The sequence below is a fragment of the Xenopus tropicalis genome, chromosome 1 (assembly GCF_000004195.4).
Source record: "Xenopus tropicalis strain Nigerian chromosome 1, UCB_Xtro_10.0, whole genome shotgun sequence".
In the NCBI taxonomy this organism is placed as follows: domain Eukaryota; kingdom Metazoa; phylum Chordata; class Amphibia; order Anura; family Pipidae; genus Xenopus; species Xenopus tropicalis.
In genome coordinates, this window is record NC_030677.2 from 126,356,997 (window position 1) to 126,379,596 (window position 22,600).

General features: G+C 33.3%; 1 protein-coding gene across 47 annotated transcripts in view; it reads left to right on the top strand.

The window, feature by feature from the left end:
* The window catches only part of ptprd (protein tyrosine phosphatase receptor type D), a 909,395-nt gene extending 887,483 nt beyond the window's left edge, over positions 1–21,912 (top strand). For 41 of the 47 annotated variants that reach the window (XM_031895508.1, XM_031895475.1, XM_031895521.1 and 38 more), the window contains 7 exons: positions 4,730–5,015; positions 5,105–5,283; positions 6,542–6,668; positions 7,594–7,719; positions 16,129–16,283; positions 17,848–17,983; positions 18,576–18,782. In XM_031895508.1, coding sequence (XP_031751368.1) covers positions 4,730–5,015; positions 5,105–5,283; positions 6,542–6,668; positions 7,594–7,719; positions 16,129–16,283; positions 17,848–17,983; positions 18,576–18,644 — 1,078 coding nt within the window. In that variant the 3' untranslated portion in view covers positions 18,645–18,782. Of the gene's footprint in view, positions 1–4,729; positions 5,016–5,104; positions 5,284–6,541; positions 6,669–7,593; positions 7,720–16,128; positions 16,284–17,847; positions 17,984–18,575 lie in introns of all 47 variants that reach the window. The other 6 variants (XM_031895469.1, XM_031895576.1, XM_031895588.1 and 3 more) reach the window with 2 other exon arrangements.
* Positions 21,913–22,600: the final 688 nt, after the last annotated feature.

Sequence of the window (22,600 nt, forward strand, 5' to 3'; positions counted from 1 at the left end):
CCTGTGGTCACTCACTGTATTGGCTGTCTGTGTTTATTTGTGTTGTGTCCCACTGTGTAAAGAAAATATCACTGCTCTGCAGTTGAGTTTGGCATAGAAGAAATTACATTAAATCAAAGCCAGCAGCTGTCCATAATGAATTCTGAATGAGCATTCCTTGTGAAGAAAAGAATTCAGCCATCTGCAGGAAATGTAAAAATATTTTCATAACCTAATAGCTGAGATCTGGACCAGGGTATTACTGAGTTTTCCCAGCTGAACCTCTACTTATTACCTCCGCACATAGAATAACCTGGAACATGTTGAACTCAGCTTGGAAAGACAACTCTTGGCTACAACCAAAATTCTGTCTGCATTTTAAACAAAAAAAATAATCAGCTAGAAATAGCCTGAGATTGAAATGTTTTGTTATGCTTTTTTGCAACCTCTACAAAACTTGTGCTGTATCTGTTTTTTGTTATTGGCTTGTTATTAACTTGCAAGCCATGGTTTTAGAAGGAACCCATACTTTTACGAATTTCTCAGTCTATTTCCCAAGAGGACACTGTTTGTATACAACTACCCGGGGCAGCTAAGGACACTGGAAAGACTAAGACCAAAGGTGGTCCTAGGAAGGAGAATGCTTTGAGGCTCAGTGTATTTGCTTTGCTACTATATGACCTGTACTGTAAGAGAAAAACAGAAACGTATGTTTGAAACTGTTTTTTTGCCCAATGTCATGATACAGTCCCCAGTCTGAAAGGAAAGTTTATGGAACCTTTTACATTATTTGGACCTGCAGAAAACTGTATGGTTATAATTGAAACAGAGAAGGCAAATGTGCTAAATCAGTTCTTTTCCTCGGTGTATACAATAGAGGAACCAAAGTACCACATGATAGCTGCACTGTTGGCTCAGCTCAGTCTATTCAGAGGTTGATGCAGGACATGGAACATAAAGTTTACTCAAAATTAATGTGAACAAGGCACCAGGGCCAGATGGAATGCACTGTCAATTACTGAGAGAGCTTAGTTCAGTTTTACACCGGCTTCTATCCATGGTGGGCAAGTTATTTGAAGGCTTGTTAAGGGATCACATACAAAATTATGTAGTGGAGAATGCCATTATGAGCAGTAATCAGCATGGCTTTATGAAGGACAGGTCATATCAGACCAATTTAACAATTTAAACTAAGGTCTATTGGTCTTAGTGAAGTTGTTGGACATGGATAGGGAACTGGCTACAGGATTGGGTACAGAGGGTGGTTGTTAATGGTACATTTTTATCTAAAGATGTATACATGTACTATACAAAATGCACAAGACTTGAAAGTAAATATGTGTTTCTTTTCCTTATTTAAACTTGCAGGATAGTTAAGGACACTGGAAAGATGCATAAAGCACATGTGTTATTTGGTCTTTTGAGATTAGCAAAATCTTAGTTTTGGAAAACAGTAATAGAAACAAACTATTCAAAACTCAAAAAAAATGATCTCCATGGAGACCTTTCAGACAGAACTTTTGTTAACGGTTGAACTAGGGCTTCAAAATGTAATTAGAATATGTACTAGTTAATTTACCATAGGGAATACAGGCATTCCACATATGACAGACATTGAAGTCAGTTAATGAGTGTGAGTTATTCTAAATGCTAAGGTTTGTTGATTAGGTAAATAACTATTGCTTAAAATGTAATGTCCGGTAGATAGACAATTGATAGATGATGGTCAGGGAAATGATTGAATAAAAACATAAACAATATTAATTATAACATTTTAGGTGCACAGTCAGTCTGGGTGTCAGTGTCACTGTTTAAATTCCAAGTTTAACAGATTTATAAATGTGTGTCACCCCTAGTGATCAGTGCCAGGTTTCACTGAAAAAATACAAACACCCATAGACTCCAGTGTGCACTGAAAAAGTTGGCCCTGGGAGGCTTATTTGTCAAATTCTTTTTGTTTTGTTTTGTTTTTCAAATAAACTCAAAATTTTACCTTATTTGCTTATTTATTAAAAAAAAAAAAAACTCAAAACCATGAAAAAAAACAACAATTTCATACGCTAATCATCATTTCCAATGAGTCTTCAAACTAAAAATGTTGAAAATTTTAAAAACTAGAATTAGGAAAATTGCTTATATTTTATGTAGGGCAACTCCCATTGACTTCTGCATGAACTTTTTTGTGTTTAATAAATATCGAACATTCATATTTTGGAAACCCTAATTTAATGCCATGAGTTTTAGTGCAAACAAATTCAAATTATAGTTAAAATTCTAATTCAAACATTGATAAATCAGCGCTCCTGACTAGTAGAGGGGTAAATAAACTTTTAACAACATGGTAAATATTGATTTTAACAAAAACAAATTTCTTACAGTATATAACATTTAGAAAGAATTAAAACATCAAGGGCATTTTTTCTTATAATGATATGATATTTTACTATTAACAAGAGGATTAGTTATCATGTCTTGAAGCTTGAGGCAATTTAGGTTGTAGAATTTCTTCTAGAATCTAGAAAGCAGTCCATATTCTTAGGAATCCTTGTGATGCTTTTGTCACATTAATACACTTGACATTTTGACAGTCTAGTTTCAGACTCACATTTTCATTCCATGACCATCCCCTTCCAATCCTCTTCCTATCTAAATATCATCCTCTCTACCATTTCTTCACTCACTATCTTAATGTGATTCATAGAATTTTTTTTGCTAAGCTTAAATTTATATTGATCGACAGCCCTTGCTTTAACGCTATGGGCATTGGCTACAATATTCTACTTTCAAACAAACTGCACAAAACGACTGTCATGTCATATTCTGTTCATAATATATTGTATTAACAAATGACTAAATTGACTATCTTTAATGTCATGTCAACCTGCTTTGCCATTTTGAGCAATCCTCAAAAAAACTGAAATAATATGAAAACGGGGGTGTGCTTTTTTGCAGTCAGTAATATTTTTTTTTGGAGGATGCTTGCTTTCAACCTTGTTTTTAATTAATGGGTTTAGGCTATACCAAAATATATTGTAAACATGAGGGAGATTTACCAAAGTGTAAAATTAGAGCTCACCATAGTATAATTCCCCCACTCTCTGTTCATTGCTGTGGGATTTTTGGAGGCATATTCGTTGATGGGTAAAAATTAGAGTTCACCATTTGATAAATAAGCCTCCCATAGAAATGAATATAGAGTGGGGGAATTTTAGGGGAGATTTTGCAAAATGTGAAAATAGAGCTCACCACAGAAAAATCACCCATTTATTTGTAGCAGTGTATATTTTTGTAGTCAACTCACACATCGTACATTTTGAGAAATCTGCCCCTTACTGTGGTGAGCTTTAATTTCACACTTTGATAAATCTGCCCCTAAATTTAGTGAAATTATTGAGCAAATTTGGGTTATAAAGTGCCTTAACGGACTAGATTCCAGTCTGCTGATCAAAATACAGCATTTTTGTTTTTCTACTCTTTACATTAATCAGTTGACTATAGAAATAAGGCATTGGCTTGAATGACTGATGTCTAATAAATGGAAAATAACAGAAAATATTATGAACCAAAAAATTATTTTATATTTATTATCATTTATTTATGTAGTTTCAACATGTTACAGTCCTTTACAGACCAGGGGAAATATAAGAATATTATATGTCACCAAAAAGGTTTCATAACCAGATAAAAGCAGGAGGCCACAGGCTTTCATAATGGTCATGAAATGGCATTTATTGGCTTTCGTGACTACATGGCAAACTGAAAAAAAATAATGCTGGGTTTTAAGAAGTGACAATACATTACAGAGCCTTAAGGCTTGGTAAAAAATAACTCTTTTATAGGCTTTGGCCAGATTAAAAGAGATTGCAAAAAACAGGACAAATGAAGAAACTGCAATAAAAATGAATTAGAAGTAGACATTTTTACAAAACTCATACAGGACTAACTGTAATGTTACAGCGGAATGATATATTGTTGGCTTTACTAGGCCCTTAGATATTCATTTCTGGAAGGAATTTTAATTTAAAAAAGTCAGAATTAATCAGAAAAAAACCTACAATTCCTGTAGTTGAAATCCACAAGATGTAAAAGTTCTGTAACTCTAAACTAAGGTGGCTGCATACATTTTGACAGATATCCTAAATGGCAGAAGCTCCTCCTTGCTTCTCAGTAAGTAAGTATATCTCTAGGAGATAGGGGAAAGCCAAAGGTGTGGGTAGGAGGGTACTCACCAGATTCCCAAAGCAACTTGTGCTATAAATATCACTGTTACTGTAATATATCATGTTAGCATGCCACATTTTATTGCATAATAATTAGAATTCTATTTTCATCTGTGTTGGTGTAGTCCCTTAAGTGAATAACTAGCACAACATATATTCTAGTTTAAAGCTTGATTCCTAGCACTATTTCCATTCAACTGACACTGGGAATTTTAATGGACCTGTAAGATAAAAAAATGATTATTATATTAATTTATAAAATTTATAAAATTATATTTTATAGTTAATAAAAACTATATTTAGCTTCTTAAAGCAGCAATTTAATTGATAAAAAAAAGATCTCTTTTGTAGCAGCGGATGCTGTAACAGAAGAGATTTAGATGTGGAGGGGTATTTATGTGAATTAAAATTCTAAAACAAAGTTTTGTATAAACATTAGTTAAGGAAAAGATTTGTAATAACTACTGTTAATAATTACTATAATATCATTAACAAAAATCTAATTTTTATATTTTATTTGACTGTTTCAGTGCTGGCGTTGGCAGAACTGGCTGTTTCATTGTAATAGATGCTATGCTTGAGAGAATACGACATGAAAAAACTGTAGATATTTATGGTCATGTAACTTTAATGAGAGCTCAGAGGAATTACATGGTTCAAACAGAGGACCAGTATATCTTTATCCATGATGCACTGCTGGAGGCGGTGACATGTGGCAATACCGAAGTGCCAGCAAGAAACCTGTATGCATATATTCAGAAGCTGACACAGATAGAAACAGGAGAGAATGTGACAGGAATGGAGTTAGAATTTAAGGTAAGGTACCTATATATTTGTTTCACTACCTCATGACCAGAAAATAACCAATTACAATATAAGTAACAATATCTTTACTTATCTTACAGCGGCTCGCTAGTTCTAAAGCACACACTTCAAGGTTCATCAGTGCCAATCTTCCATGTAATAAATTCAAAAACCGCCTTGTTAATATTATGCCATATGAATCTACAAGGGTTTGTCTACAGCCAATTCGTGGGGTGGAAGGATCTGACTATATCAACGCAAGCTTTATAGATGGATATAGGTAAAGTATATATTTTTTAATAGCATAGTGGTGTGGCAATAGAAACAGTTGGAGAAGGGTCTTTAAAGGGGAATTATCACGAAAATGAACATTTTCTATAAGCTTCATCACACTGAAAAAATAAATTTTCTAAATATTGTCAATTCAAAAAACATCTGTCTCTCCATTGTCTCTTCATGCAAGAGCTGGGAGTCAGGTTTTGAATGACAGTTAGGTCTAAAACAGCCTTTGGGGTTTCTTCTTTTTCCTAAAGATGTATTAGAGCTCAGTCTTTTAAAATGACTACATATCCTATCTCTCTGCATGCAGGATTTGTACTGAAGTCAGTTGTTTTGTTTTGTGCTGTAATCATTTATTTGAGTGAGCTCTAATATATCTGATAAGAAAGGAAGCCCCCCTAAAACATATATTGGATCTAACTGTCAGTCAATATCTGACACCTGTATCTTGCATGAATGAAGAGAAACAGATGCTGGAGGAGAATAGTAGATAAGATAATTATTTATTATCTTATCTACTATTCTATTAATTATTATTATTATTTTAGAAACGGGTCCACATTTTTAATTGGTTATATCTATTTTATTATTTCAGTATGATGAATCCTATATTAATGTTTTATTTTTTTAATAGTTCCCTTTAAAGTCCTCTAAATGACCAAGACAGTGACCCTCAAGTATTTGCACAATGCTGTTATAAAGTGATTGTTGCACAATAATTTTATTATACTTTGGGAGCACTTCCTCTGAGGAAGAGCAGAGCTGATGCTGAAAATGTTGGAATTTTTGTAAATAAAACACTTTTTATTTGAATAGCTCTTGTGAGTGAGACACTTTTACCTTTTTATATTTTATCTGCACCTGGGACAGTTGGCCTTACAGTTAAGAGTACTGCTGCTCTTCATTCCTGTATATGTGTGTATATATGAATGGTACATACTGCTAGAAAAATATGTATATTTTATGAAAATGGTTTATTTAGATGAAGCAGCAACATTTATGTTTCATGTTTAATCATTAAACCCATAATGGGCATAGCACAGTAAGATATATAGAAGCCCTTCTATAGGTATCTATATTTTTTGATCAAGCACCCACCTCAATATTGAGTTTTAAGTGCAGACACACATCTGTTGGATTTATCTTGTCCTCCAGTTTTATTTCTCTGTAATGTCCAATTCATACATTCAATAGGATCTTTCTGTTTGGAATTATGTTATAATATGGTAATGTAAAATCTTTATTCTTTCAAAAAACAGACAACAGAAAGCCTATATAGCTACACAAGGTCCCCTGGCAGAGACAACAGAAGACTTCTGGAGAATGCTGTGGGAGCACAATTCAACAATTGTAGTTATGCTAACTAAACTTCGAGAAATGGGCAGAGTAAGTGTTTTCTGATTTTTTTTGGTTTTCTCCTAAATTAAGATTGCAGTGAATGTGCAAATTATGATTTACTGTTTTCCATTATGTTTCAACAAATGTTTAATCAACAGTGTCAATGAAATAATTGTATTGAAATATTATACTGACCAATTGTACATTCATTAACCAGTAGAGGTTTTATATGTGTCCCTTCTTTTAGAAGTGGCTTGTTCAAGTTATCTGTCAAAGGTATCATGTTCCATGCATTGTTCTTTATTCAAGTTAATAATTCCTTGTCACCGGAAAACATGTGACAGCTCCCAATCATATATTAATTAATAAACTTTCAAATATTAGCCTGATTTAAATACACAAAATTAGGGGTGGAGCACCGGTCGCAGCATTTCCAGGAATAAACGTTATACATGAACAGAGACTATAGATTCATTTGTAATTGGTAAAAAAACATCTCTGGTTTAAATGTTGTATGGCGCATTGGATGTTACACTGAGAAGGCTGATCATGGTTTATTCTGTCATAAAAGTCACCCCGCTGTTGCTGCTCCTGCCATTATGCAGTGTTTGATGACAGTCTATTGCTTCTTATCAGCTGAATCAAGTATTTTTAAATCCATATGCTTATTTGTGAAGTTGGCTTGATTCACATGTATAACAAATGGGACTCTAATCCTAATCCTGTCAAGCTGTCTGCAAACAATCACTAGCACACAGACCTGTATTGAGCAAACCAAAGCAGTGTGTAAATGCTACCACATTTACAAAGATTTCCATCTTTTTACAATGTTACAGTTGTACTTTTATCAGGCCTAATCATGCAGACCACATTCATATAATTCATTTTCCTCCACTAAAAGATAAATATCCCATATTTTGGATAAACCTTATATTTTAAATATGTCTGACTCTTTTTTTCCCCTTTTTACTAGGAAAAATGCCATCAATATTGGCCTGCTGAGCGTTCTGCGCGGTATCAGTATTTTGTAGTGGACCCAATGGCAGAGTATAACATGCCACAGTATATCTTAAGGGAATTTAAAGTCACAGATGCCAGGGTAAGATATTATATATATAAAAAATATGTGGAGGTTCTGTTTGTAAATGGGGTTAGGCAAACATCGCATTGGTGGTTTTTATTTTTTTTTAACTATAGCCATTCTACAGAAAATATGAGTATTTTCAAGTTATGTTATAGGTTATGCCTTAGACAGTATATTTACCATTTTATTGAATATGAAGCAGCTACTTGATCTTGATCCCTGTGTTTCTCCATGAATGGACTTCAATAATAAAAAAAATACCCCTTTTACCTTTGCGTATAATAGCTGTAAATGCAAGAGAGCAGAAAATAAATGCATTTATAAAGATATTATGAAAAATGATCTCTCTTCATGAATTCAAAATACAAGAAAAGGAGGAATTTAGAAATGAAAGAGAGTAGTGATTTATAGCTTACATATAATAGCACTATCCAATATACATGAGCCATAAATAAACTCTAATGCAATTGTCATCAGTTATAATTAATGCAGTGATATCACATGACTCACTGAAACATGTGTATTATTAGAAATAACGCAGCCCCTACTTTATATTAGAAGGATAAGAAGGGGCAAATTTATCAACATGTGAGAGTTGAGCTCATCACAGAAAAATTCACCCACTTTCTGTTTATTCTTATGGGATTTTTAAAAGCATTTTTTTTAAAAATTAAAAGTTGGAGTTCACCATACACTTCTAAAAATCCATTAGGAATAAATATAATGTGGGAGAATTTTCTTTAGTGAACTCTAAACTCATATTTTGATAAATCTGCCCCTTAATCTCCTAGGGAGATTTAACACATTGCACTGTATCACCATTATGATGTGCAGTTAAATACATTGTTGTGAGAGTTGCATGACACTATGGGCCCGATTCACTAAAGTCCGAAATAAGGAGTGCTATTTATAGCATGCGTTAAAAATCTTATCACTTCTTATTTTTCGCTCGATTCACTAAAAGGACACTTGTCATAATTAAGAAGCGATGTTCTTGGCGTTATTTATCTTGTGACGACATATTTTCAAGCAATATATTACGCAGCGCACAACATATTACGCAGCACGCGATATTTTACGCAGAGCGCAAAATTTTCAGAACGGTAGTCTTCAGAAAGTAATGGTTACGTGGGTAATATATTGCGCTCTGCATAAAATATCGCACGCTGCGTAATATGTTGTGCGCTGCGTAATATATTGCTTGAAAATATGTCGTCGCAAGATAAATAACGCCAAGAACATCACTTCTTAATTATGACAAGTGTCCTTTTAGTGAATCGAGCGAAAAATAAGAAGTGATAAGATTTTTAACGCATGCTATAAATAGCACTCCTTATTTCGGACTTTAGTGAATCGGGCCCTATATTTATTATTTTTAGTGTTTGTTTTGTGCTGAAATGTCTCAGTTTTGACAGACAGTCAAACAAATGATTATAACATTTGTTCTGTGGATGTAACACATGTACTGCCATAGAGATTTAGCTAGGATTGCTGTAATAAAACCTGTGATGATGCTTAATACAAATGTATGGGCATCACAGAATGGTACATTGCACAACAGGCAAAATGCACTGCACTTTTTGGCCAACTGGTGCAGTAACTGTGTCTGCCTCATTAAAATATAAATGCTGGCTGAATTTCAAATTCCACATCTGTGCAGCAAAAATTGGAATGTGAGTATGTTGATTCCTGTAGGTTTCAGATGATTGGATACCTTTTCTTATTTTTTTTGCACTTATCTGCTCATAGATTTTTCATCACTCAATCCTTCAATATGTTTCAGTTTTGTAAGGTCTCCGGGTTGTGTGATCTGGAAAGGTTAATATGGTGTTATTTAAAAACAGCAGAGCAGCTAGCATTCTCAAAGAATAGATTTACAAGCTCTGCACATTATAATTCCACTTTTGGCTCTACTATTGGTTTTTTTTTGTAGAATTCACATTTTATTCTTTTAAGAGTCATGCCCAGCCATTACTGTTAATAGCGACATTTTTTTTTATGTGTCTTATTTGTTGATCATATCCTTTCCTCGTAATGTAATGTAGCAATAGCCTTCTTCATATTAAGCACGTTTTACTATTCATGCAGCAGTTTGGACTGCACAATATTTATATGGGTGTATTGTGCAAAATGCCATAAACTGAAAACAACTGAGCTTTTATAATTGAAATCAGTAAATCAGAAATGTGTTGTAGTGTAAATATTTAATATTTAAAATATGCCTGCTTTACCACCTGTTCTGTATGTACATTGGCAAACATGCTGTACAGTTAGTGACTGGGCACGTTGTACAGGTATAGGACCCGTTATCCAGAATGCTCGTGACCAAGGGTATTCCGGATAAGGGGCCTTTCCGTAATTTAGAGCTTCATACCTTAAGTCTACTAAAAAATCAATAAAACATTAATTAAATCCAATTGGATTGTTTTGTATCCAATAAGGATTAATTATATCTTAGTTGGGATCAAATACAAGGTACAGTTTTATTATTACAGAGAAAAAGAAAATCAATTTTAAAAATCCTAATTATTTGATTATAATGGAGTCTATGGGAGACAGGCTTTCCGTAATTCGGAGCTTTCTGGATAATGGGTTTCTGGATAAGGGGTCCGATACCTGTACTTTACTGCATCTCATAGCCTTGAGGGTGGTAGATAATTCTTACCATTTTTATTTGCCTCAAAAACTGATAGATAGGGAAGAACTGAGTTCATGTGAGAATTTATTTAATTGGCATCTCACAAAGATATGCAACCTTGTGACCAAAATTGACTAAAATTTGTTTTTTTCTGGGCTTGAAACACGATATGGTATAATTTCAAAGTAACCATGATAATTTCTGTACGGAGATATTGCAATTGCGTCCCAAAAGTCACAAAATTTTTGTGCCAAAAAGTTTGTTAACGCCCGCAAAAACCTTTTTTGGCTTTGATACCTTTCATGTCTGGCTTTGGAAGCCTTCCATAGGACTCAATGGCACTCGACAGATCAAACCTGGCAAAAAGATAGTCCCAATAAAAGTGTAACCAAAGTATAAACAAATTCCGAAATGTTCGTATTCCTTGCGCAAACTACAACTACAATTTACCGTAAACCACGAAAAAAAATTTTTAACAAACTTTTCGCATACATTCTGAAATGTTCTATCATTTGGAAAAAATACGAATATATATCTAAATTGTTAAGTAAATGTGCCCCCAAATGTTGTTGGAATCTTTAATGGTTTGGCTGTTTTTCATTTTTTGAAAGACCAAAAAAGATTCCAATTTTTTTTAGTTCAGTTTGAAACTAATAAAGAAAAAGAATAGTTAGAATAAAGTTTCATTACAAGCCCTGTTTAAATAGCTCATGTTATACCTACTTATTGAAGTAAAGCTATTACTGTGAGACGGCTCCTTCGTATTCCCAAAGAGTGATGATTTTTGTTCCTACAATGTTAAGCCCATCTCTGTTTTTTAAGGATTTATAGAATATTGTGGGCTTAATGTAATTTGTTCATTAAATACCAATTGAACTAAAATTTAAAATGCTCTTCGTGTTTGTGGGACATGACGTTACTACCTTAAGTACAATATTCCAACTGTCATTTCTCCTAGCAGAATTGATCTGAGACCTAGCGTATCTTCCCTTAGTTTTAAGCAATTTAAGCTTCTTGTGACAGTACCCGTAACTCTCCTTCACCCTGCTTGACCCTGACCTGTATTTGGAGTTCCTGTAAACATCGGGTGTCACATCAGGTTAATAAAGACATAATATTGATTTAGGCATTAATTTACTTCATGGTATCTAAAGTAGAAAATGGTTTTCAAGTAAATAAATTACATTGGCTTTTCACATCTGTGTTAAAGAGCATACAAATAAATCAATCACGGAGAAAATAGCTATTATTGTTCAAACTCACTTTTATTTAAAAGCTAATTTCTCCCCATCCATGCCTTTGATTAATGTGTGTCTTAAAAAGGATGCAAATGCTCCCTTCCATTTTAATGCTTAGTCTACTTTATAAACAATCAACATAATCGTCTTATACCAAGGTAATGTTGAAAAAATAAAGTATGAAGTCAACATATTACTGTTAGTATACTCCCTAATGGTACAGTTTATTTCCTATATACCATATCTAGAGAAATGATATAGTTTTGTAATATTGACTAAACAAGTGAGTTCATCACACAACTGCAGGAGGTTGGCAATGACACTTTTAAAACACTAGAGCTCATTTATAAACACTGGACAATAACCCACAGCAAGCAATTTGTAGTTAGCATTTTTCAACCTGCTGCAGGTAGAACAATAAAAGCAAAAACCTGTTTGGTTGCCATATGTTACTGCCTAGGTAGAAATCTGCCGAGTGTTCATAAATTAGCTTTTTTTTTTTGCTTTTCGTGTGATGTAACTTTATTTATAGGGAGCAGTATATGCATAGAGCTCTATATATCATGAAGCAAGGTACAAATATGTATTTATTTGTCTTCCCTACAAAGTAAATGTCTCTGACATTTCATAATGTTGTATCTATCCTTAGTAATATAAGTAGTTTGATTTGAATTGATATGAAGGGACAGAGTTGCCACTGTCTTGCTGACACAATGCTTAGCGCTGTGCTTTCATGAAGTGAGGCATAGATTATCTAGCCCAATAAGATGTAATAATTATATTCAGGTCACTATCATCAAAATTACCAAGTTTTATTTGTGCCTGAAAACCTTGTGATACGTTGAGCATCATAGATGAGTGCTATAAAAACAATAGCTTTAAAAAAAATGCTAAAAAAAACTATTTTTAGCTTAAAGGAAACTAATGCTTAATAAAGAAGTAGGCTAGAAATGCCACAGAGTATATTTGGGGTTCTGTACCAGCTCCCGTCGATATTATGCATTGTCTTAATTTTAACACATTGCTCAATAATTTCTGCAACATAATGATTCGGTTGAGCGAAAGAGCTTAGCACTGGCATTTCGGAATGTGGTTATAAACAGGTTGTGAAACATTTAGTTTACGGAACGGTTCAGTGTTGGGGCAAAAGTTATACATTATTTATCTTCATTTAACAAAGTCATTATAGGTTAGAATGAAACATGAGTAGCTTCAAAATGTTATACTTCTCATGTATTGAAAAATCTGCAACATATGCCAAATGACTAATTTATAATTACAAACAGAATGGCAGACTGATTCTAATTCACAAATCAAAGACAGCAGCCATAAGTTTCTGTATTATTAATATGTTTTATTTTTGCCAGAAAATATCACTACATTTTGTTACAGCTAAAATTGTATATTACTATTTGCCCTTAACTACTACAATGATATATCACACTTGCAATGTATAGTTTAGCTAGAATATTTTACAGCTGGCGTGAAAGCAGTACCATCTGGGGGAATATAAGGACATTTTGAATTTTGTAGTTCATCTACATAATTCTGTCTAATGTCAAATAAATCAGATTGAGGCATGTTCAGCAAAGTGTATTTTATAATCAAATATTTGCACCCATGTAAAGTTTTATGTACATTTTATGCAGTGGTGTAAATGTGGAGTTCAGGTTGTCCCGCTGCAGACAAACATGATGGGGGCCCCCTAAGAGGACTAATAAAGCCCACTCTGGCTGGCAGATGCATACCTCCCAACACTTAGAAAAAATAGAAAGACAGGAATAATGATGTGTTTGTGGCCACGCCTTAAATACTTTGCCCATTTTTTATTTATTTTTTAAATGGCAGCATCAGAAGCACAAAGTGCAACAGGAGACAGACACAGTGACCACCACCATTTCATGACATATTGTGGCACCTGCATTTTATGGCAGTAAGATCACTGCTGAAATAACCAATAAGTACTATATTAACTACAGAACTGCCAGTAAAATAACTTCATAAATATGCCAATGAGCACTCCAATAACCCTAGGCATTTGAGTAATATCAGTACAGAAATGGCCATGAGAATCCCATTAACACCAAACATGCCAGTAAGATCACTGCAGAAATGGCCAATGAGCACTTTGTTAATCTCAGACTTGACAGTAAGATCACTGCAGAAATGGGCAGTGACCATTCTATTAACCCCAGACTTGCCAGTAAGATCACTGCAGAAATGGATAGATTGAAAGCATTACCTCACCCAAGCAGAATACAACTAACTATTCTTCTTAAATTTCATTTAAAGCATTTTAGTGTATAATCCCATAAGTGTACAAGTATATCTCTCCAAGGTATATGTGGGGTACAGGTGCACATGCCCCAGACCTACAGTATAAGAAGGATCATACTACAACTTAAATAGCAGGCACTCATGGATCCCATTGACAGCCTTGTGTAAAAGAAATGCAGACATTATTAATGGCCAACAAAAGACATAGCCTTAAGCATTTCGTACATGAAGCACTTAATCATAGAACAGTTTCTGATACAAGCACATATACCCCAAACTCACCAATCAGAGTAAATTCCAAATTAACCAATAAAATGTGAGCGATAGGAACAATAGAACAAATACAACAAATGACAGGAATAATCATCAAACTCATAAGTTAAGCCTTGAGGCTGTCTTATCCTTAAGGTACAAATCCATTTCACTTCTTTTTTACATAGCAAGAAGGAAATACACCATCTCTAGTACCCAAACTGACCCTTTCTATCCCTATTATAGGAAAGTAGTTAACATCAGTTGCAAAATGATCAGAAACATTCATCTTTTTTGTTACCCTTAATGTCTAACAAGTGTTCTCTCATGCATTCCTTTATTATTCGTACTGTTTGGCCAACATGTTGTTTGCAACACTCGCTGCAAGTCAGCAAATAAATTGCACACTGTGTATATAAATGTTTTTTATACAAATAGATAAGAACTTGTTAGAGGCACCACACCTATACATGCCCTTACTAATAAGCCAGGTGGGTATGGTAGAATCTTTTGTGGAGTTAATTTCACTTTGAGCTAGAATATTCCCTAGCAAATGCATTTTTCGGTTACATATTTACAACCATTTTTTCAGGATACAATCTAGAACAGGTCAGTTTGAATCTTTTTTTATGTGGAAAACTGGGAACTGAACATGAGAATATGCAAAGGTGCTCTTCTCTCCCAACACTGCTTGTCTTTCTCTGCTTCTACTGCATTTGTGTATATATATATATATATATATATTTATATATATATAGATATATATATATATATATATATATATATATATTTATATATATAAAAGGGAATTTTTTCATAATATTTCTTTCCTCTTGAAGATGTATCCAAAACAGACATCTATATAATGTGTGGAACATCAACATGCCATAATATGCATTGCCTTGCTAACCTTTTAGTGAGCCGTCTTTCTTCACCTTTGTGTCTTTGGGCTCAACTGCTGCATTTAGATTGTCTTTTCACAACCATATCATTTTGTCCTTAGGTGTGGTAATGTGAGACCAAATTTATCTAGCTTCTTGCAGTCTATAATTTAGATGGAAGCAGAATGCTGAATAAGGAAAGTTGAATGCAGTTTTGTTGCAGTGGGTTTTGCCACTACAGTACAATACAGTACCTTGTTCTTTGCTACATTCCCATGTTTTACCCTAACTCAATAAACATGGTTCCTTACTATTAGGATTGCCACCTTTTACTAGGAATAATACCCGCCAGGGTATAGGGGAGGTAGGGGCTGGTCAGTTTATGGCACAAAATGAGCACAGTTATTGTGTGACACCTGTAAAGGGGGTGGGGTAATGACTTGAAGGGGCGGCACAGGATAGATTGGGCTTCTGTAGACTAGAGGACTGACCTGCGAATAGGAAATTGGGGTGGAACAACAAGTAGTTACATGTTTACTGGCAAATACATTGGCAGTATTTTACCCTACCTTTTGTGCACAAGTGTTTGGTTCCAAATGCTGCAGAGACAAATGAGTGATTATTGAACCCAAAAACTGTTTCATTCTTTTAAAAAAAAAAAATTATAGATCATTTTGCGAAATGCTGGCAAAACAGTTTTCTTCACTTGTTTACAATTTGTTTTACTTGGGATAAAAATTCTAAATAGACATTGTGTAAACCTAATGACATGTTATGTTATCTTGGACTCAACAGCTTAACAACAGAATTTAACAAGTAGGTAATAAGATTTCACTTTTAGTTTAGATTTCCTTTAGAAAAATTATTATTGCCAGTTAGAATCAAAGATAAATGGCAGATGGCATGTCTACTACAAGATGTGGTAGGACATATACATATAAGGACATAAAACATATAATAATGCAATACTGAATTCAAATTCTATTCTAAATACTATTTGATTTTAAGCTCAGTTTGCCTTTTTTTTTCTGCTTTCATTTTCCTAACACGGAAAATGAACACCCATAATTGTTGGTTTACTGATGACTTTCCTGTTGTACCATAGGTTTTTACTAATCTTCATATCATTATTTTTTAGGATGGCCAGTCACGAACAGTGCGACAGTTTCAGTTTACTGACTGGCCAGAGCAAGGAGTGCCAAAGTCTGGAGAAGGATTTATTGACTTTATTGGGCAAGTACATAAAACAAAGGAACAATTTGGTCAGGATGGGCCAATCTCTGTTCATTGCAGGTAAATAATTCTTATTAACAGTTATGTAGTATAATATTATTTTTAGATAAAATATATGAGATTAAAATGTCTTATCTTCCAGTATAATATATGACAAGCATTCTTGGCTGCACACATCCATGTGTATCTACATCAGACATATATGTTTATCTTTTCCTAACTTTTACAGCACTTTCTTCTAAGAAATATAAAACACCAAATATATCAGCCCATAATAATGGGCAGTACCTAAAGATTCAGTAGGGTTTACATTATTTAATATATCAAATTGTCACAAAATGAAACCTCTCAGACCTAATGAAGAATATAATAATATTTAACTGAACTTATGAACCTTAGAGTGGACCATCAAGAGAGCATTATCTGCCAGTTGCCACTTTGTGCAAGCTTGATATTCCATTTGCAAATTGCATGGGTTGTTAAAGAACAGTTTAAGGTCAAACCAAGTGTGGAGACAGGGAAATCTGTTCTACCCTATTCACTGCTTTGGATTCATAAACCAAGACCGTTCTTCTGGAGGCTGTGGGACAAATTCATATTTTCAAAGTATTGTCTATTTCCCAAGGGGACAATATAGTTATTTGTATGGAATGATTGCTTTAAAAATATAACAATCTGTGCATATAATATAAATATATACATATATACAGTACCTTGATTTGTGAATATATAATCCAATCCAATTGTGTCTTGTATAATTTATTCACTAGAAGGTTATATATAAACTAAGTTTTAAGTCCAATTAACTTTTTACTTGTATATTATGTAAAGGTATAAGCAAAATATCATGCTATATTATTATGCACTGTTAAGATGCATTTGCCAAGAAAGTATATGTATGGGCTCCATAATCTGTAAATCCATTTCCAGAAATGCCTAAATTATGGGGAGATCATCTCCCATAGACTCCATTTTATACAAATAATTCACACTTTTAAAACATGTATTCTTTTTCTTTGTCATAATAAAACAGTAGTTTGTACTTGATGGTAACAGAGCTGCATGAATCCATGTTGGTGGCAGAATAATCCTATTGGGGTTATTAAATTAAACGTAATTTTTAGCAGACAAAGCATGGAGATCCAAATTACGGAAAGACCACTAATCTGGAACACCTCAGGTCCTGAACATTCTGACTAACATTTCCTAAACCTGTACGAGCAGTTTTTGTTATCTGTTGTGTTAGCTCTAGTCCCTGAATAATAAATATTTGCGAAACATTATTGAAACTTGTACTTTGTTGATATTCAGCCTGAGGGCTCTCAACCTCAGTTTGGAGATATTCTGTTATTTTTTTTAAATGGTAAAGAATAGCCTAAATCCCCAAATAAACTTCTTTTATTATTTTTCTTTATATGATGCCAACATTCTTAACGGTTACATGTCAGAACAGCCCCGTAACAATCTCTCTATAAATAGAATTACTGTGGGATACAGAAATTACCTATTAAAAGCCTGTTTATGAAGTGTTAGTGTCAGAATGACTTTGTGTGACTTGTTCTCAGTCATACTGCTCAGTAGTACATCATATTAACCATGAACTTTTTTTTTTTTTTTTACACAGTGCTGGCGTTGGAAGAACAGGAGTTTTCATAACTCTGAGTATAGTATTAGAACGTATGAGATATGAGGGTGTTGTAGATATCTTCCAGACTGTCAAAATGTTGAGAACGCAACGGCCTGCAGTGGTACAGACAGAGGTGAGGGAACATACACTACATATGCCTATGATAGGTCTTTGGAACAGTTATTGGTTTTAATGTTTCAATAGATACTGATGCAATTTCATTCAGAAGCCTATTTAAGGCATAGATTTGTAAAATGCCTTGAAATTAAGGTACAAAATAACTGATAGTTTAAGTGTTAATTTTAACTATGATCTTTGATGTTAGTATTTCTTTTTTTATTGCATTTTTTGCAAGACTCGAAAATCTCTATATGGCTTGACTTTGCCTAGGACACCTCCAATTGATTTTTACATGAACTCGCAAGCTTTTAAATGCCGTCATTTTACATCAAGTTGTTGGATTGTTTTACCTTAATAAATATCAGACATTCGAATTTTTGAGCAATAATTAAAATTGTGCGAGTTGTAGCACTAAAATCAAACTCGAACGCTGATAAATCACCCCCTAATATTCAACATATAGCTAAGTTTACTATGGTGTCAAATAAATTTGAGCAGTGCAGTCCATGTGCTAATACTAAATATTAATAACAAAGTATATAGTATGTTATTCGGTTTGTATACATTAACACTGAGTTTACCATTCTCTTTCTTTCCATGTTTAGGATCAATATCAGTTCTGCTACCGAGCAGGACTTGAATATTTGGGCAGCTTTGATCACTATGCAACGTAGAACTTCTGGCCCATCCAGAAATTTACCTGCAGGCCCTTCAAGATCCAGAGAGCCTCTTCTGAGCCATACAGTGTGCTTGGGATGTACTTCTTAACTCCTAGCTAAAGACCAATTACAATAATTGGAATATTATAAAAATAAAAGACATTTTCTGGGTGGACCAAGAATTCACACTTTAATACCTAACATAAAAAAATAAATAACCCTCACTGGGATGGCATCTGAAGGGATAATTTCTCTGTGAATAATCCAGAACCAGTTGGCATTAAAGGGAGGAAGAGGAAATCGCAAAGAACCATGAACTTGTCTGGGATTGCATGATTGTTCAAAGACAAATCTTAGGAATACAACAGCTCAGTGCAAGATGTTTATTGAGCCTACTTCTGGCTTCTTAGACAAATGGAATCTTTGCTTCGACATCAGCCCTTCTATCCATATTGACCATAACACATTAGTAAAAGAAATGGGTGGGAAATGTTGAAAAACAAAGTCATTTATTTAGTTTTTTAGTATTGTAAAGATACTGCTGACCTGTGCTTCATTATTAACGGTGTAAACTTTATTTTCCTTTTTTTTAACAAAAATTTATAAAGAAAGTGAATAAAACATTGCATAATTGTTGATTTTTGATCCAGAACTGTATTTTTTTTATGCGGTAGAACTGTTATATGTAATATCCCTAATTAGAAATATAAAAACTATTGAAAGATTTGCACATATGTGTGCATTTTGACTTATAAAGTGTCATATTTTTTATCTCATACTTCTTTTACAACGTCATATTCCCATTTTTTTTTAAGTCATATTATTTGCAAAGCATTCAAGACAAGCTTTTTTCATGTTCTGTTTGGAATCAACAGGGAAGCGCAAAGTATAAAGCTGCTGCAAGAACACATAAAATATATATATATTCATACATAAACTGTATATCAGCTCTTCCACAGATTGATTTGTTTTTTGAGTTAATCATTGTGGTTTAGAGTCTAAAGTATCATATCATTACTACTTTTCAAAAAAATTACAAAATCTTCAATCTTTTGTTTTTATAACGAATGAAGGAATGCACATCAGTGATATTCTAGGTTCACCCCCGAAATTTGCCACATATTCACCAATCTACATACATTGTAAAGGCTTCCACTGCACTACAATCTTTGTAACACTTTAGTGCAATAATCAGTCATCTTGTATAGTATACAGGATATGTGCATGCAAGGCTGATCGGTGTAATGGAGGAAAATATTGTAATATATCAAAGATTTTCATTGCAATTATATCAAATCATTTACAACATTTATAATCTATGAGATATGATCAAAAATGTCAGTTGTATGATATGTAAAAAAAATAAGGGCAAAGCCAAAAAGTTACTGCTCTGCTTAATGAAATTAGTTTTGTCACAGCAATTAAATGCTGATTTTTAATTTTTTGTTTTTGTATTTAGAGTGCCTTATGCCTTATATTTACTGCTTTCTCAACATTTCAAGCTTCAGTTTATCTCCATTCAAAATCTGTTTGTTAAGATTTGCTTTCTTGGGGAGAAAAACTAAAAATATCAATATGCAGGCTAGAAATTTTCTTCCAAGCACTTCAGTATGGTTTGGAACCTTTTATTTTGGGGGTTCTATGAGTTTTTGTAAATCTATTTATAGCAGTGAGTATACGACAGCTAATTTTTCCAGTGTATGTAAGTAGCAATTTCTGTATTTCTCCTGTTTTTTTTTTTAACATCATGTGTTCGATGCAAGTCATTTTAATTCTGGAAGCTTTCTATTTTACAACATAGATTTTTCTTAAGGCACTTTAATAAACTTTATTTTGCAATTCATTTATTAGTGCCTGCCATATTGACTCCTGAATCAGGTGTCTCTATCAAAACAGTACTTAAATGTAGAGATGATTTTATTTTAGCAGCCAGAATTATACCAGATTATTTTTCAGCATCATCTCATTCTGCATGGCAGCATTTTGGGAAAACAAACCTATATGAGTGGTAATGTCAGAGCACTTTTCTAATAACTAATAATAATAGATGGCTACCTCGGACTCTAGAAAGTGTGTTAAAACCAGAATAAAAGAATGTGCACTTCTTGTTTTATTTTTGTCGTCATATAATTCTACAGAATATACTATTGTGCTTATTTTTGGTTAAGCAAATGTAATCATGTAAAAAGTAAAATCATCTCAGTTGATATCTATAAGCAAAATCATATTTTTGTATACACACATTCTTTAAGAAAATGAAAATATTGAAGCTTTTTTGTTTTTGTTGGAAAAACCATTTCAAGTTTACATTACTCCCACTTTTATTCTTTTTTTTAATGTAGGGAATTATGTTCCAATCATTGATGTGCATTCCGTTTTCTTTTTCTTGTCTTGCTGTGCTGTTTAATTGCAAAAAGCATCTTTATTGGCAGACAACATTAATGACAGAAAATGCATTTTTCAAGCATTAATGGTACGGTGCTATTATTTACCTATATCAGTATAGCTATGTATAATTTTGTAATTAGTTATATTGGAAAAAAATAACATATATAAACATGATTTGTACAAAACTTCATTTCAGCTCAGTTTTCTTTTTCTCTCTTTTTTTTTTTGTTTTTTGACCTGCATGGTTGGATAATGGAGATGATGGTTGGGTTGTAGACCCTCTGGGTAGAATTGCACTTTCTATATCTTTGTACTATGCACTGCCCTATTGATTCAACACCCAATAATACTATAATACTATTACTTGAACCCATCTTAAGAAGAGGAAAAACTGCTTTGAAAATCACGTGTGCGTGTGTGTGTGTAAATAACACAATACATAGGCAAAATTTGTTTTATGTTGAGAATCGTTCAGATAATTTTTTTCCACCCTTTTGGCACTAGAGGTTTCTAAGTCTTAGTTGTGCTTATAGGGTTATAGCCCCGATACTCCAAAACCGATACAAAATTCTGCTGACTCTGTCTTTTCCATCTGTTTTGTGGCTTTGCCATCAAAGCTTGGAGTGTCTTTACAAAGATGATAAAATTATGTTCTTTGCTTTCATTTTGGATGCATAGACTGAGGAAAAAATAAACTTGTAAAATGGCTTGTTCAAAAATCCAATTACCTCTACTTAGTAGTACGCATAAATGTTTTACAAGATAAAAAGCGTGCTTTTTATTTTCTTACTTTGTTACATTGGTGGCGAAAGAAGTCTGTCTGAAAATCAGTTCTTTGCTGACACAAGTTCCATTTGTTACAAATGAATTCTAATAAAAATATCAGTGTTATGCAGTCCTGTTATCATTTCTCTGTTGGTTTTTTAGCACTTTTGGGTTTTACTTCATTATCTTTTATTTCTGGGAAACGTTAAACAAAATCATTTGCAAATGGTAGATTCAAATATTGAGGAAACAATGGAAGAGATGTCTGTTTTTAATATGACACAAACAGTAGGATTTATTATGATTGTGTCCCTTTTCTGAAGAATATTTCAGTTGGATGTATTTTATTTTGGAAAATCAGTTCTGTATATGCTTTTGAGAGTCCCTAGTATGCTTCAGATACAGTAACCATTTAATATTTAAAAAAAACATTTGACTATTCCCTCCTTTAACTTCCCTACTATTCAAATATTATACTAATGTATTTTTATTTACATGTATGCGGAATTTTGAATGCCCATTTTCTTGTTAGTAGTGATGTATACATTTAAATAGCACACAATATTGAGCAACAAAATGTATTTTACTGCTCATCTAACATAGCCACATGTGCATATTTGAGTACTTAGATTAAAATATAACAGTTATATGGTGAAGTCTAGCTTTACCGAAAAATATATTTTTGCAAGGAGAGCACCGTCAATCAAACACAAAATAGGTATAAAAGGGCGTGCATGATCTAATCAATAAGTCAAAAAAAGAAAAAGAGAAAAGTGATCATGAGAAACCCCTTTGCATCACCCTCTAGTATATAAGTC